This window comes from Colobus angolensis, unplaced genomic scaffold (genome assembly GCF_000951035.1).
Source record: "Colobus angolensis palliatus isolate OR3802 unplaced genomic scaffold, Cang.pa_1.0 Scaffold522, whole genome shotgun sequence".
Taxonomy (NCBI): domain Eukaryota; kingdom Metazoa; phylum Chordata; class Mammalia; order Primates; family Cercopithecidae; genus Colobus; species Colobus angolensis.
This window is the reverse complement of record NW_012118733.1, coordinates 394,536-411,762: the sequence shown is the minus strand read 5'-3', so window position 1 is coordinate 411,762 and position 17,227 is coordinate 394,536. Positions and strand designations below refer to the sequence as shown.

Below are 17,227 nucleotides of genomic sequence, written 5' to 3'. Positions count from 1 at the left end.
TTTTAGAAATACAGTATAGCAAAGGTATCAAAGTAGAAGATCTGGCACATAAGGCTTTACCTCCAGCTATCTGACTGCCATTCCAAAAAGATTAACTTGTTACAGGTTCTACAGTGAAAATGTTCCAATTTAATTCTAAGAGGGTCTTCGCTCCTGGGGAAAGTGATATTAGGAAGAGCCATAGACACAATGCTAAGGAACGGAAGGTAAAAACTTAGTAGAAGAATTTCTACCACGCTGAATGACAAAGGCTGACAAAGACAAGTTGTTTCTTCAGCTCAGTTATTCCTTGTGGTCATCAGGACATAAATGCTTTTGGGGTTGGCTAGGGGAATATATTCCTTTAAAAGGCTATCTTGTTAAATTTGAAATTAATGTCATACATTTGTTAAATCTTTTAATTACCACTTGTTTATTAAAAAGAACTTCCTAAAGGAACATTTGTGTTGTGAAAATGGATGTCAAGATTTAAAGTCCTGTCTACTACATTAGAGATGGCCCAGCAGTGCCTCTACTTAGCAGCAGCTGTTGAAATTTCCTCCGAGTAATTGTGTATATCTAAAAGTAAAAGCCTTGCTTTCAAAAATATTTAACAATTCCCACTTTTTATTTGTTTAGATTTGTGCAATTATCTTCCTCCATTAGACTAAACTAGTTGGTTATGTGATAAAATGCTTTTCAGAGGAAGAACAGTAAGCTAGCCTTTTTTTTTTTTTTCCTAATCTAAGCTATTCCCATCTTCCCCATTCTATGCGGGGGTGATATACCACAAGAAGTTACAGGAACAACTGCTACAAGAATTAAACATCTTGGGCCTTTACACAGCTGTTGCCATATCATGGCTTTGGTGCATGATCAGTCACAGATGCTGTCAAGAGGCATGTTTAGTTTAGCTATCCTTTTGCTTCCCCAGCCCCCACATTAAAGGTCTCCTTCATCTTCTCTGTCCTTTTTCTACCTCCCTTCTTCCTGCTCCAAGCTCCCACAAACCAGCCTTAATAAACAAGGAAGGATCAAGGCAACATTCCACCCATCAGTCATATTTCAGGGCACCTTCATGTTTGTTTGCTAATAGATGGTTGGTATTATCTAACCAATAGGGTGACTCCAAGTTTTAAAAAAACAGCAAGACTAATTCAGAGATAATATTATTTGTTACTTTCTTTTTTAATAGAGATGGGGTTTCACTTTGTTGCCTAGGCTGGTTTTGAACACCTGGACTCAAGTAATCCTCCCATCTTGGCCTCCCAAAGTGCTGGGATTACAGGCATGAACCACCACACCCAGCCCAGAGATAATATTCATAAAAGGTATGCATTGTTTTGTTTTTATTTAACCCCTCTTTCTTCCCAAAGAGTTATGCCAAGAAACAGACAAATGGCAGTATTAAGTTCCCATTAGGAATAAAACAAAGAAAACTTGGCATTGTTAGGCACTGATGAGCTTGCCACCTCCCACCTTCTGGGACAGCTAAAAGCACAGTAGCTCCCCAAGATGAGACCAAAACCAAAGTGAGGTGGTAGAGATACACTGTAACTCTGATACCCAGCAGCAAATGTCAATCACCTGAATTCACTACTGCTAGTATAACTTAAGACCCTCCAGTGGCTACAAAGAAGCCTGTGGGGCTATGACGGGTGGGGTGTGCCAATGACAAATTCTATTCTTTTTCAAATTCTACAGAACACAGTCTTTGGATTTAAAAGCAAACCTAAGAGCACTTGTCCACATTATATTATATGCTAATCTTCAAACAATATTTCTTCTCACAGCTTGCAGGTACTCCTTTTAATGCGTTCAGCTGCAATAGCCACTGCAGGAAAGTTCCATGTCAGGAAAGCCAGGATTTAAATCCTTTTCCTCACTCAAGGAGGAAAGAACAGGCTCAGACAAGGGAAAAAACAATCCACTGAGCTTGATGTGAAGCAGATATAGCACCAGGTTTCAGCACTAATGAGGGAAGAGGGCCAGAGCTCTATTTCCCTCCTTTCCATCATCCCATTAGGAAAACCTAATGACTCCTGGGAAGGAACATAGCCTATTGTGTTGACTACAAGGGCAATAGGGACAGGAACTGTTTCATAGCAAAACAATCATGATACACGCATCACTTTCTGGAACTGGAATGAAAAGTCTAACTCTCTATTTCAAGGCAAGCAATGCTGTCAACAGGGAAAATCCTTTCAGTGAAACATTTCAGCAGAATTCCACTTAATGCCTGATGTTACAATGCTACCAGAAGTGAACAGTAGAAGGGACAATGGTGTGGATAGGCCTAAACTATGGAAAATTCCTTCTCTGAGTTCCCATGACCCAGGTGTCAACTCCTGGTTCATTTCTTTGTTTCTCCCAATAGAGCTTCTTGAGGGATGAGATCTGTCTTATTCTACCCACCATGGCATCCCTGGTTTCTATTACAACACTCAGCATACAAAACAGATATTTGCAGATTAAAGGCTGAATTTTGCTTTGGAAATGCACAAGAGTAACATCTCCTGGAGGAAAGGACTATGTTCCAACAGCATAATTTACTGTTGGAATCTTTGCTACAAATGTTTGAAGTAAGGGATTCATGCACAGACATATGTTTTTTCCATGCATCTCCCACTGACAAGTCAGTCTGTGGCTTCCCACAGTTTCTGGCTTTCATAGGGGTGGAATGAGAGAAAAAATTCCTGAGCCTCTTAGAATAAATGTCCTATTGCCCACAAAGTAGAGACCTGCACACTACCTGGGCTCTGATGCTTCTCATCATGCATCCTCTCCAGATTGCACCAGGCCTAGGCCTAATTTCAAGGGGCCTGTGGCTGAGGTGGCACCCCCTGGTTCTTCTTTAGCCCGGCATGGCAGGGGGAGTCCAAACCAACCCATTGTCTTCAGGTCCCTCCACCTAAAAAGAGCTTGGCTTATAGTTGATTCAAGGGAAAAAATAAACACAACAAAATTTTTGGTAGCAAAACAAGGAGGAAGGATGACAAAGAAAGAAATTAATGATGTCAAAAATAAAACTGACCATAGCACATTTTCCTTGAGTTATTATTTTCATAGAAACCAAAAGATAAAGAATATTGGAAAGAGGATCTTACAATTCTGCTTTTCCCAGGGCAACCAGGATGTTACCCTAGGTTAGAACATGACAAGCAGAAGGCTCTTCCATTTTTCACATCATTCATCTGCTGTCAGAAAACACTGGCATTACACAAACCTGGATTCCACAGTGACTCATGCAGGCTTATTGCCTTGGTAGGTAACAATGTCCACTAAACTTCAAGGAAGGTAACACACAACAAGCACACCCAAAAATAAAGATGCCATGCTCAGGAAGGGAGAAGGCAACAGGGAGTGGGAATCTTAAATCTACCCAGATCACCCTATACTGTGATCTGCACATGGCCCAGCCACAAGCCTCCAAGTATCTGTATCAGAGGGCAATTTGCTAAAAGGAAGTACTGCAGTCGCCAGTGCAGCAGATGCACACAGCTCATCAACCACAACAAAGGGATCAAGTGTACACCTTCAGCTGTATCCTTCCCATAATTTTTCCTAATGTATGGGGAGTGGGGATTAAAGGATTTCATGAAGTAGAGGAATGTCACTGATCAGTAAAGATGGTCCTATTTAAGGATTTCCTATTAAAGAATCTCCAGCAGAAATACCGGAGAGGTTTTCAGTGTGCCTCCGGCTTACCATGTGACACTGAGGAGTTTACTTCAGTGACAGGTGATGTCTAAGACAGAGGTGGGCAAGGAGAAGCTCATGGGCATCACAAATGATGGCAGGCCCTTTGAGTATGCTAGTTCTTTGGGTACTCCAGTTCCCTTCTTGCAAATTAAAGGGCACAAGCCTCACGCTCACTACAATTCCTCCCTAAACTAATATTCTATAATGAGAACAATTATTTTTGGAAGATTTTGGATTCCCGTAGTTACAGAATCTGGAATATAAATAGAAAAGACCTCTAAATGGTTCCATTACAAATCTTTTGATCATGTGCTGTTTTTACATAAATCAAAAGGGAACAGGATATCTCCAGTTCAGGCATGTTTTTCTACTAATCTATCGTTTGTCGAGGGGATTCCAAGCAATAAAATAATTCACAATTTTTAACTTCTTAGCCACTCCACCATGTCTTTTCTTTCTGCCTCAGAGAAGGGGTTCAGCAAAAATGTCCCTGATGTGCCACTCCCAAGGTACTTCATACTCTACACAGCAAAACACATACATACATGCATATCTCACATAAATGAAAGCGCCAAGTCAAATTTATCCTTTCAAACATGTATTTAACCATAAAGGTCAACTGTGAAGCTATACATTTACCCCAATTATTCCTATTATAATTAGTTCAAACTGTTTCAGACATCTTTTGCAACCATCTTCAGTACAAACAATGAAATCACATGTGAAAAATCTGTCTCATTTTTATACCTCCATAACCCCAAATTCCAACCCCAAAGTGACTAGGCTTTTTATTTTATTTTGAGACAGGGTCTCATTCTGCTGCCCAGACTAGGGTGCAGTGGCATGATCATGGGTCACCGTAGCCTCAACCTCCCCAGGCTCAGATGATCCTCCCACCTTAGCCTCCCAAGGAGCCAGGACTACAGGTGCATGCCACCACACCTGGCTAATTTTTGTATTTTTGGTAGAGACAGGGTTTTGTCCAGGCTGGTCTCGAACTCCTGGGCTCAAGCAATCTGCCTGCCTCTACCTCCCAAAGTGCCAGGATTATAGGCGTGAGTCACCACACCCAGCAACTAAGCTTTCAAAACTCTTAAATACATATCAATACTGATGACTCAGTCAGGATCAAATGCCAGCTACAGAAAAAGAAGATCAATACAATAAACATTTTGGCTTACTCTGAATTCTGAGTTAGGTTTAAACTTAGATAGTGCTCATAAGAGTATTCTCTGTCCTGAACTTTATGAAAGGCATTTTCACCATCAACTAACTTTCTCTGAAGACTTCCCATGTGCACTTAAGACAATGTCCCAATTGTTCAGGTCCACAGCAGTGATAGGGTTTTGGGTGTCCTCAGAATGGAAGCAAAATGTCTACATCACTGTATGAAATGAAAGAGGCAGGAAGGGAGAACATAAACTTTCAATGGCTGAATGGAAATATTTAAACAGAAATACTACTTGTTTCAATTCCCACATGGTTCATATACTATTGAATATTCTGTGGTAAATTTTATGTTTTTCAGTTCTAGTGAAATGTTTTTCTTTTTTTTTTTTTTTTTAACCTGGATTACTGCCAGATCAGCTACCTTGCAAACTGATGTGTCTCTGGTAATCCTTAGGCAATTCTATGATCTTCGAAGGGCTGAGTGTATTGTGAAAGTAAAAAAAGAACTACAAGGCTGGAAAGCGTATCAATGGCTCCCTGAAGCTATCCCTGTTCTTGCCAAGAGACTGTTGATACCACCTGTGCTACAACATGGGTCTCACCAAGGAAACACCATTACGTTTCAGACAAGCACTTTTCAAGAAGTATTCCTCTCTGTGATCTCCTATAGCACATTAATGCTATCTGATAACATGTCTCATGCATTGCATTCATGTATTGTGATTGTATCTGTATATGTTTGCCTTTTTTTTTTTTTTTTTTTTGAGACGGAGTCTCGCTCTGTCGCCCAGGCTGGAGTGCAGTGGCTGGATCTCAGCTTACTGCAAGCTCTGCCTCCCGGGTTCACGCCATTCTCCTGCCTCAGCCTCCCGAGTAGTTGGGACTACAGGCACCCACCACCTCGCCTGGCTAGTTTTTTTGTATTTTTTAGTAGAGATGGGGTTTCACCGTGTTAGCCAGGATGGTCTTGATCTCCTGACCTTGTGATCCGCCCATCTCGGCCTCCCAAAGTGCTGGGATTACAGGCTTGAGCCACCGCGCCCGGCCGCTTTTTAAAATTTAACTAGATTCTAGGTATGCTAAGGGCAAAAAGGATCCCTAACTTTCAAAAATTATCTGGTATTTGGCAGGGTACAGTGGCTCATGCTGTATTCCCAGCACTTTCGGAGGCTGAGGTGGGAGGGTTGCTGAGTCCAGGAGTTTTGAGACCAGCCTGGGCAACATTATAGAGACCCTGTCTCTACAAAAATTTAAAAATTAGCTGGGTGTGGTGGCTCGCACCTCTGGTCCCAGCTATTCTGGAGGCTGAGGTGGGAGTATCACTCGAGCCCAGGAAGTTGAGGCTGCAGTGAGCTATGATCACGCCACTGCACTCCAACCTGGGCAACAAAGTGAGACCCTATCTCCACAAAACAAAAACAAAACTCCAATATTTGATGCAATAATTTGTCCAGGAAAAAATAATCATTTAATGTTTACTAAATGAATAAATAAATGAAATTAAAGCCACAGACTAGTATCACAAAATTGAGCAGCCTAGGAGACTAGAAACATCTGAAATTGGTGCCCCTGAAACTTTTTCTGGATAAAGTAGACAACTCCATATATAGTGGACAACTCCATAAACAGTGTACATATTTACTCTTCTGGTGGCCAGCTAGCGAAACATCACTAGCCTCTTGTTAAAATCCACAATCAAAACCTAATATGGAATATCTAAAACTGCTAAATTGTAGGTACCCAGGTAGATCCCTGAGGTGGACCTAGGCCTTTCTCAAAGATCAAATGACATCTTTCTTTTAATTTTCTACTGTGCAAACTTTCTCTTTTATAGGCAAAAACAAGCAGCTCTAAGTCATATTTATGTCAGTAAGCAACACAGAACTTAGAACCACAAGCAATACATAGTTTTTTTCTAAGAGATCACCTATTGGTAGCCCTTCCAAATGTACTGGTTACAACCAAGCCTGTATTTCTGATACATAATGCGTATATCTTCATTCCCACAGTGTAAAAATAATGTAACATTCTTTAAAAACTTCCTTAGAAAGGAGAATTTAGCATCCATTTCACTGAAAGTTATCTTTTCACAAGAACCTGTATATTTACCTGTATTTTAACACTCAAGAATATATCGTATTTACTGGTTTAATAATTGCCTTTCCTACTGGAATATGAGTCTTTGAATGCAGAGACTCATCTATTTTCATTTCAGCATATCTGAGGCCTAGCATAGAGTTCAATGAACATTTGTTGAACTAAGTACTGACTAAATTAGTACACCCTTGCAGTAAACATAAAGTGACATGGAAAGTTAAATGAGTACCACTGTGACCTGATATAATTGATAGCTTCTTCCAAGACCATTTAAAAATCGTTATCTAAAATCATTCACTCATACTGTCTTAAGATGGGCCTAATAATTCTGAGTTAGTTTAAAATGAGATTAGAATTATATCTATTGCCTTTAAAATGCCTATTAAAGGCTAGAATTTCCTAACCCTAGTTAATACAAACAACCTTTGTAATAGGCATCAATATCCCAAATTTACAGATGAGGAAACAGCCTCTAAATAAATGAATCAAAATTATTCAGCTGGTAATTGGCAAAACTGGGATTAAAACTTTAATTCACTGGGCTCCATAATCTTTCCCTTATACTTAGCTATTATCATTGGCTGTCAATATAATAAGAATGAACAAAAGAGAAATGAGCGTAAGCAGTAGACAGAAAGAGTGCTAAGACTCAGATACGGTTATTTTCACTCAAGAGGGGGTGGCATGAGATACACATCCCCTCTAAAATGCACATATGACCTGTGATTCAGCAGTTCTATGAAACAAAAAAGCAGACTCTAGTATTACTGATTTTAATATCTCAGAACAAAACACCTTGGAAAACATTTAAGACAAAACTGATTAGTGTAAGGATTTGGTTAAAGAATGGGTGATTTAAAAAAAACAACAAAAAAACAAATCCTGCGTGGTGGCTCACACCTGCAATCCTGCACCTTGGGAGGCCAAGGCAGGAGGATCACTTGTGCCCAGGAGTTCAAGACCTGCAACATAGCAAGACCCTGTCTCAAACTTAAAAAAAAAAAAAATCCCTCATGATTGTCCTTTTGGTCTAAATGTAAGATAGCCTCAGTTTTGTTTGTTTGTTTGTTTGTTTGAGATACAGTCTCATTCTGTCTCCCAGGTTGGAGGGTAGTGGTGCAATCTTGGCTCACTGCAACCTCCACCTCCCAGGTTCAAGCAATTCTCATGCCTCAGCCTCCCAGGTAGCTGGGATTACAGGTGCATGCCACCATGCCCTGCTAATTTTTTTGTATTTTTAGTAGAGATGGGGTTTTGCCATGTAGGCCAGGCTGGTCTTGAACTCCTGGCCTTGTGTGATCCACCTGCCTCGGCCTCCCGAAGTGCTGGGATTACAATATTTTTTAAATTATTCTAATCATTTCAGAATCATACACTGGTCAAAAATTAAGAGCTGGAATAAACTAGAGATTAACCATTATACAAAGGAGAAAACACAGATCAGAGAAATTAAATAACTTGCTTAAGGTCACTTAAAAATATACAACTAGATCATTAAATTATACCTTTACATATATTATCTATGGGTAGTTTTACACTAAGTTTATAGTTTTGCCACTTGTGACTTTATGGTCTGGGGTTCTTTGAGGTACTTCTTTTCCACAATTGTATTAAAAATTTGTATTAGGAGCCACTGATAATTTCCTGGAAATTCTCCATTTCAGAGAAGATACAGAGTCTCCAAAAAATTTACATGAAAAAAACTGAGAATTAAGTTTCCTCTAGCTTTGGACCTAAATGGGATAATTCAGGGAGAGCCTGCCTCTCTTAAATGCCAAATGTATGCAGATAAAGATTTTCTGGCAACTCAGAAAGTGGCCAATTTGCCTTTCCCTAGGTGACACACACACCACAAAACTATCTATGTGAATATGATATCAGAAACATTTTTAAAGGATGTTTTTAAAAACTGACAACTATTAAATAACAGGGTGGGATGTATAAGCCATTTTGAATATCAGCATTGTAAGTTGTTGGGTTAGTTACCAAACAGCCTAGAGGTTGCCATATTTTCCTACGGCAGCTGAGCATGAAGGCTGTGAACAGTCACACAAAACAAAAGCTTTTAACCAAATTCCTAGACTAGGGATGGAAATACAAGTTCGCCCCCTTTAGACAACAGAAAGAAAACAGAGTGTTCCATTAAATATAATAAAAGGACAGAATTCAGGAAGATATTAACAGGCAATATTCCAAGATCAACAATGCCCTTACTACAATCCTGAAGAAACAAACATGAATACTGTTGTAAAAATAACTAAGAATGGAAATTCAGTTAATTTGATGTTTGGCTGTATAATTGCAAAAAAAAAGAAAAGAAAATGGTTCTGATTTTAAATGTTTTCTTGATTGAGGAAGGTATGTTAAACAAAGAGTAGATTTTCCCAGTAACCTAATACTCAACACATGGGATTTTACAGTTGTTCTTGAGTGTTTGACTCCTATGACCATAGAAACCCTGACAATACACACTGGTTTGTAGAATTAACTGTTCCATGTGGCTAATAAGTGTATGCAAAGAGCATTCAGAAAAGGAACTATTATTGAGATACCTCAGTGAACAGATACCCCAGGGAGGGAAGGTCCTTCCTAATGAACTTGGCCATATCTTGAAGAGAAAAGATCCCTACAACATATGATACTCGTTTGCAGTACGGTGGCATACTATGAAGGCGAATGGTGTCAGAAGGCCTTCTTTTCTGAACTTAAATATTCGATGTCATCTCCTGCTTCCCTCCAGCATCTGGCACAGTATCATATCATTCTTTAGGAAATAAAAGGCAGGTCTAAAAAATTTTCCTAATCTCTGCACCAAAAGCAAGCACTTTGGAGAAACATCATCTTAGTGGTATTTAGTTGCAGCCAAACCGATTATAGTAAGAACACAAGACTTAAAGTGTATCAGCTTACATCTTAAAATGGCTAAAGGAATTTCTCCAACTATTACCAAATGCATGAAAGTATAACGCAATGGTTTTAGAATTTTAGTATGCGTAAGTTATCATTCAGGGATGCTTGTTTAAAACACAAAAACCCATCCTAAACCAAGTGGATGGGACTTCCCAAGCGTACCCTCAGATGATTCTTCAGGAAATAGTATAATGGAAAAATTATTAGCATAGAAATTGGGTTCTAGTCCAGCTGGAAGTTAACTAGCTGTGAAACAAGGCAAGTCATTTAACTATCCTGAATCCATTTCTTCTCTTATAAAGAAAAGGTGCTGAACTTCAGAAAATCTTTAAGGTTCTTTCAAATTGTAAGGGTCTCAGAAGTAAAACAAGTCCCATGTCTTTCAATTCTAAATTAAAGTATGAAACTACTCCTGAAGCTTTTATAACATGTGTTCAAGAAGCAGTAACTGAGTCTGAACCACCATAGTCTACTAGTTACCAAAATAAATGAATAGCATATTATAATCTGAAGTTACTAAAGTAATAATAATGCTAAGCTGTACTTGTTTTGTGCTAGGCTCTGATCTAAGTACTTGATATATATTAACTCACTAAGGAAAAAAAGACCACAACAAAAGGTAATCTGAATACCTTGAAACCAGTAAAGCATGTAAGGGGAGGTAATGTTGAATATTAAATTGCAATGGGCATTACAACTTTGGCAATACTCAGTAACAAACCACAATTATAATAAAATGATAAAATGATTAATGAGAATAAACCACATTATGTGTAAAGTAATAACTTTGCCTCAAAAATTATGAACATTTTCAACCCAATAAAGAAATATCAGTAAAGACTATCAAGAAATCTGCAGCATTTAACACACACATGTGTTTTCTCTCAGAATACAAGTAAACGAATACGGATACTAATTCCTTCACAAACTATGATTTTCAGCACTGGACCTTTAAAGTAAGGATTTATTTACAATACATGTGTCAAACAGGTTAAGGAATGAAAAATCACCCCTCAGTTTGTATGACAGATATCAGACTAATGGACTAAAGAAAACAAGAACTCAACTGTAGCTTTTTTCTTTAAATCCTTGGTAGTGCTACTCAACAGAGGTTCTTATGCTCTGATCATTACACGTTTAGAGAAGGTTACAAAACAAGACTTCCACAAGAATTTAAATGGATTCTTTAAATTTACTAGAAAACAGCCATAAATTTACCATAGTACTGGTTTTCAAGCCGGTAGCAAAGCATAAGATATAGGAATTTGTTCTGTTTTACATTTGGGGAGGATGATTCAATGAAGCAACGACTGGCCTACTGCCAAGGCACGCACATAGATAGGGTATGTGGCAGAAAGATCAGGTTAAATATTACACAAATGCCACTCCTCCCTCAAATATAATCACAGACTCTAACCCTTTTCAGCATGAAAACAGACTCTAGAAGGTTAAAGATAGAGAATGATTAGAGACAAGGAAACTGAGCTCTAGAGAGGCTGTCAAAAAGCTATTCAGGAAAGACAGAACTTGATCCCACTCCCAACCTGTAGTTTAAAAACCAGAAGTTTCACCACAAAACAATTTAAGAAAAGAAATTTGCTTGCTTCTTTTTTCTTTTCTTCTACCAGGGCACAAGTATTTATTAGGCAGGAGCTCACACGCTATTGCCAGTTAACTCTTTTTTACAGTCCTTGAAAAAAACTTGGCTTTTTTTTTTTTTTTTCAAGACAGTGTTACTCTGTTGCCCAGGTTGGAGTGCAGTGGTGCCATCTGGGCTCACTGCAACCTCCCGGGTCAAGTGATTTCTGTCTAATTTTTGCTTTTTTTTTAGTAGACACAGGGTTTCACCATGTTAGCCAGGCTGGTCTCGAACTCCTGACCTCAAGTGATCCATCCGCCTCAGCCTCCCAAAGTGGTAGAATTACAGGCATGAGCTGCCGTGCCTGGCTGAGATTTTTATATTTTTTTAATTTCTGGAAACATAATTCAAAACAATAATATTTCATGACACATGACCATCACGATATTCAAATTTCAGTGTCCATAATAAAGTTGTATTGAAGCACAGTGACACTCCTGTGTTTACATACTATCTATGGCTGCTTTCACACTCACAGCAAAGCTTACTAGTTTTGACAGAGATCATATGTCCCACAAAGCATTTACAAAAGTCTGTCCTTTACAAAATGTTTGCAGACCTCTGCTCTCTTTCCCTATCCAGTGAAAACCTGTATGATGAATATAGTAATGTGAAGAGTTAAATGGGAAAAATTAAAGTGTGTGTCTGTTTTATCCCTTCAATTCACAAGCAAATAAGGGAAGTTTGTCAGAGCACCATAGAGAATAGTTAAGTAGTCAGATTTCACATCATTATAAGAATGCTGTGAACACAAAAACTTTCCAAATTTAGGCCTGCAAATCCTCAAGAACTGAAAATCCCACTGACATATGCTTTCCCCAACTCTACACGGTGGAAGCAAACACAAAGCATAAGGTATTGATATCTCCCAGCTGGAGACAAATTACATGGTTCTCAGGCTTCTTATAGCATCCTTACCAATCAGAGCCCAGGTTTCTTAAGTCAAGGAGGAATTGCCCTGTTGTATAAGTCCTAGATTAGAAATTAAACCTCAAACTCTTCCAGTGGCCTTTGCCCTCGAGCTAGTCATGTGACTCTCCAGGGGTCTATTCTTTTATCTGTAAAATGAGGTATGCTGACCAACCAAAGGAATATTCACTCTCTCAACTCTTAAAACTAGAGAAAAAGGAGAAGAGGAAAGGGACTTTTCTTTAAGTCATGTTTTGTTTTCTTCGTTATAGTAGACAAGATACCATTAGAATACAGATAACCCTCATCAGAAAGCAAAGGGTCTAGAGCCAAGTACCAGTCTGGATTCAATGACTTGAATCACTGCAATATTAAAATGGAGTACTAAGAAACAGAGGTATTTGAATTCAAGGATGTGAGTTTTTTCCTTCCTTTTCTAAGGGGATTCTGGAAACAAAGACACATCTACCCATGCAGGATGTGTTCTCTTTTCTTCTCACAGGGTTAAAAGCAACATTTGTCTGAATAATGCCTGCTTTACAAGTAGCCACCCAGGCATTAGTCATGACTGTTATGTGTAATAAGGGCGGGTTTGAACAGTCAGTACCTTCGTACCACAGTACTCCAATACAACAAGGGCACAAGTATAGGGCACTGTTTCTCTCAACAAGTTTGTTTTAAAAGTTAACAGTCGGCTGGGTGCAGTGGCTCACGCCTGTACTTTCAGCACTTTGGGAGGCCAAGGTGGGTGGATCACTTGAAATAACAAGTTTGAGACCAGCCTGGCCAACACAGCGAAACCCTACCTCTACTAAAAACACAAAAAATTAGCCGGGCATGGTGACGAGTCCCTGTAAACCCAGCTACTTGGGAGGCTAAGACAGGAGAATTGCTTCAACCCAGGCGGTAGAGGTTGCAATGAGCCAAGATCCTGCCACTGTACTCCAGCCTGGGTGACAGAGTGAGACTTCAGCTCAAAAAAAAAAAATTAAAAAATAAAAAATAAAATAAAATAAAGTTAATAGCTTTAAACAAAGAAAAATAATCTCAAGACTTTGAAGAAAAATATTTTTAAAACCAAATGAATGGAAATTACCACATGACCCAGCAACTCCACGAGGTGTATAAAAACATATATCCACATAATTTTGTACACAAATGTACATAACAGCGTTATTCACAGTAGCCAGAAAGTGGAAACAATCCAAATACACACACACAAAAATGTGGTATATCTATACAACGGAACAGTGTTTGACAATAAAAAGAAATGAAATACTGATCAATGCCACAACATGGATGAAACTTGAAAATATTATGCTAAGTGAAAGAAGCCAGTCACAAAAGATCACATACTGTATTATACCATTTATATGAAGTTCTGGAATGGGCAATTTACGTACTATCTATAGCCACTTTCACACTCTCACAGCAAATCTCTCTATGGATTCATAGACAGCAAATGTAGATGAATGAGCTGGGGGAGGGAAGAGTGATGGAGAGGCACACTACTAATGGGTCTGGGGTTTCTTTTTGGAGTGACAATGTTCTGAAATTAGAGCCTCAGTGGTGATGGTTGCAGAACTCTGTAAATCTATTTAAAACCAGTGACCTATGCACTTTATCTGATTGGGTGGATTTTATGGTATGTGAATCATATCCTGAAAAAAGCTATTCTGAAAAAAAAAAACCCATATTGATTGAACCTTTTTTTTCTTGTTTTTTTTGAGGCGGAGTCTTGCTCTGTTGCCCAGGCTAGAATGCTATGGCACGATCTTGGCTCACTGCAACCTCTGCCTCCCAGGTTCAAACGATTCTCATGCCTCAGCCTTCCAAGTAGCTGGGAACCACGCGCCCAGCTAATTTTTTTGTAATTTTAGTAGAAATGGGGTTTCACTATGTTGGTCAGGCTGGTCTTGAACTCCCGACCTCAGGTAATCCACCCGCCTCGGCCTCCCAAAGTGCTGGGATTACATGTGTGAGCCACTGCGTCTGGCCTACTGAACATTTTTTTTTCATTGCTGAAAACGATATACTTCATAATTTAGACAGTTACTATTGAGCTATAAAGTAAAAATCTCATTTTGGCTATCAGTTTTTATATAAAGAAAGAAGAGTCAGGTTTAAGAAGGGTTTATAGGACAGGCGCCGTGACTCACACCTGTAATCCCAGCACTTTGGCAGGCTGAGGCGGGTGGATCACTTGAGGCCAGTTGGAAAATGGCCTGGCCAATATGGCAAAACCCCATCTCCACAAACAGTACAAAAATTAGTCGGTCATGGTGGTACACGCCTGTAATTTTAGCTACTCAGGAGGTGAAGGCAGGAGAATCGCTTTCACCCAGGAGGCAGAGGTTGCAGTGAGCTGAAACTGTGCCACTGCACTCCAGCCTGGGTGACAAGAACAAAACTCCATCTCAAAAAAAAAAAAAGAAAAAGAAAAAAGAAAGAAAAGGAAAGAAATAAAGAAAAGGTTTATAGATCCCCTTTTGTGGTAACTCCGATTTTGTGACAATTTAAGCTTACTGACAAATTTTAAAGTCTTGTGCTCATGGGGAAAATGTTTTCCAGCATAATCTGCAAGAAAACACGTAACAGCCCATTCCAAAACTTCGCTGCATGGTATACACCATTTATGAAAGCTTAACTGCAGCAACATATACACATTTATATAACAGCACAAGAGAGAAGGGGGAAAACACTATTTTGCCCACTTACCTTCAAATAAAAGACAAAGCCATAAATAAGACATAGTAGAACAGGATAAATACATTTTGTGCTTGTATAGACTTACTGATGCCACTTACCGCCTGGGTCATTGGGCCTTGCTTCATCTTCAGTGTAGCAGCTATGCTCCCTACGGCCACTTCTTCAGAAACTGAACTTGCTCTAAAATCCACTTCATCTTCAGCTTTCACGTCTGGCATTTCTGAAAGGGCAGGGAGGTTACAGAGTACATTTTTAAAAACTGATTCCTGTGCCTTACTATTTATACAACATGCTCCAGGTTTCATGCGTTTTGTTTTTGCTTTTGTGCTATAACGGAAAACTATTCTTTTGCTGTCAGCGGCTAGTGTCATTTCTGACCCTATGCTGAGCTATTCTTTTATCACATGGTTATTGGTTTCCCTAGCCTTTGTAGGGGCTTAGAACTAAGTGAGGATCCAATTCAATGTCTTCTGAACATCCATTTCACTATTAACTTTTTATGACAAATCTGAGTGTAGCACCAACTTGCATACGGAAAACTAAATTCATAAGCTTCAGGGGGAACAGATTAATAGCTGAAGCTAGGTAGTCCATCTTGGCCATCATCAAAAAAGCAAGAAGGATTTGTATAAAACAAAAAGGAAAAAGCCACTGAGAATGAGACAAAGCCTCTGGGACAAGTCTGACTTTCACTAACATACAACACACTCTGACCCACCCATCACTGTAACCAGTAAGAATGAACTACTCAGCAGTTACTTCTTGTTTTTAATCCTTATTTCTTCCAAAACTGAAACCTAATCACAGACTAAGCTATCCCTTTCTTAAGAGAAACATTTCTGTGCCTGTTTTCTCGAGAATTACGTAGTTGTCCTCTTGCTGGCCACGCTCAACAGACCAAAAACAGTGGTGGTTTTTGTTACTTGACCACCACATGGTCAAGCAAATACAGGAAGGAAGTGATAAATGATGCCTGAGGCAAATTTAGGCTTCTGACACTTCTTTAAAGGGGACTGATGATTGAACAGTTAAAATTCACCTTAATAATCCAAATGCAAATGGAACTGTCATCTCGATTTCATATGGAAATGTATCTGTGGTTATTAACCTAGTGATGCCTCTACTCTGGCTAGAAAAATGCTCCCCACACTAAAGATCATAGAAGTTTCTTTCACCGAAGAATAAATTATATTTTTATTCTAGGAGCACATGACATGTATGAAAGTCTACCTTAAATGTGTAACAGTTACATTTCTATGGATGAACCTCTTTTCTTCTTTCTTTGCCCTTATAATTATATAATCTTTTTTTTTTTGGGGGATGGAGTCTCGCTCTGTCGCCCAGGCTGGAGTGCAGTTGTGTCATCTCAGCTCACTGCAAGTTCCACCTCCCGGGTTCACGCCATTCTCCTGCCTCAGCCTCCTGAGTAGCTGGGACTACAGGCGCCCGGCTAGTTTTTTGTATTTTTTAGTAGAGACGGGGTTTCACCGTGTTAGCCAGGATGGTCTCGATCTCCTGACCTTGTGATCCACCCGTCTCAGCCTCCCAAAGTGCTGGGATTACAGGTGTGAGCCATGGTGCCCAGCCAATAATTATATAATCTTACCAGCAGTTTAAAAATAGGTAAACCAGTTTCCTTGCCCAAAGAACCAAAATCTGTGTTAAATTTCATAAAATGTTATTAAAGTTAAAATCTAAGCAATCCCCTCAGAACTATCCCTTGATCAAAACATCTCTAAGTGAGTCAGAGTAATTTCTGGGGGGAAGGAGGGTTGCTTTCCTCTGGGGATGTGATTTTTGGTACCTTCTTCCTTTCCTATACCTATCAACTTTGAAAAGATGCATCTTGGCACAGCAACCAGTCACACTATTAAACAGTGATTACTGACACTTGAGGGGTGTCAGCAGCCTCTGCAGGATTGGCGTGGCTCAGTCATGCACCACTGATTTCCTAAGCACTGTGGGCAATGCTTCTGGTAGGTCAAGGGCCACATACCCTTCTTTCAAACTGGCCCCTTCCAAATCAGCAGTTAAACCTATGTCTTCTCACTCATAAAACAGTATGATTAATCTATGAGTAGAATGTAAACTTGCTAGAAAATACCCTTTGGC

General features: G+C 39.3%; 1 protein-coding gene across 3 annotated transcripts in view; it reads right to left on the bottom strand.

Moving 5' to 3' along the window:
* Positions 1 to 17,227, bottom strand: part of AKAP13 (A kinase (PRKA) anchor protein 13) — a 360,775-nt gene that overhangs the window by 148,269 nt on the left and 195,279 nt on the right. For all 3 annotated transcript variants that reach the window (XM_011960761.1, XM_011960763.1, XM_011960762.1), the window contains exon 8: positions 15,214 to 15,335. In XM_011960761.1, the coding sequence (XP_011816151.1) occupies positions 15,214 to 15,335 (122 nt within the window). The remainder of the gene's footprint in view (positions 1 to 15,213; positions 15,336 to 17,227) is intronic.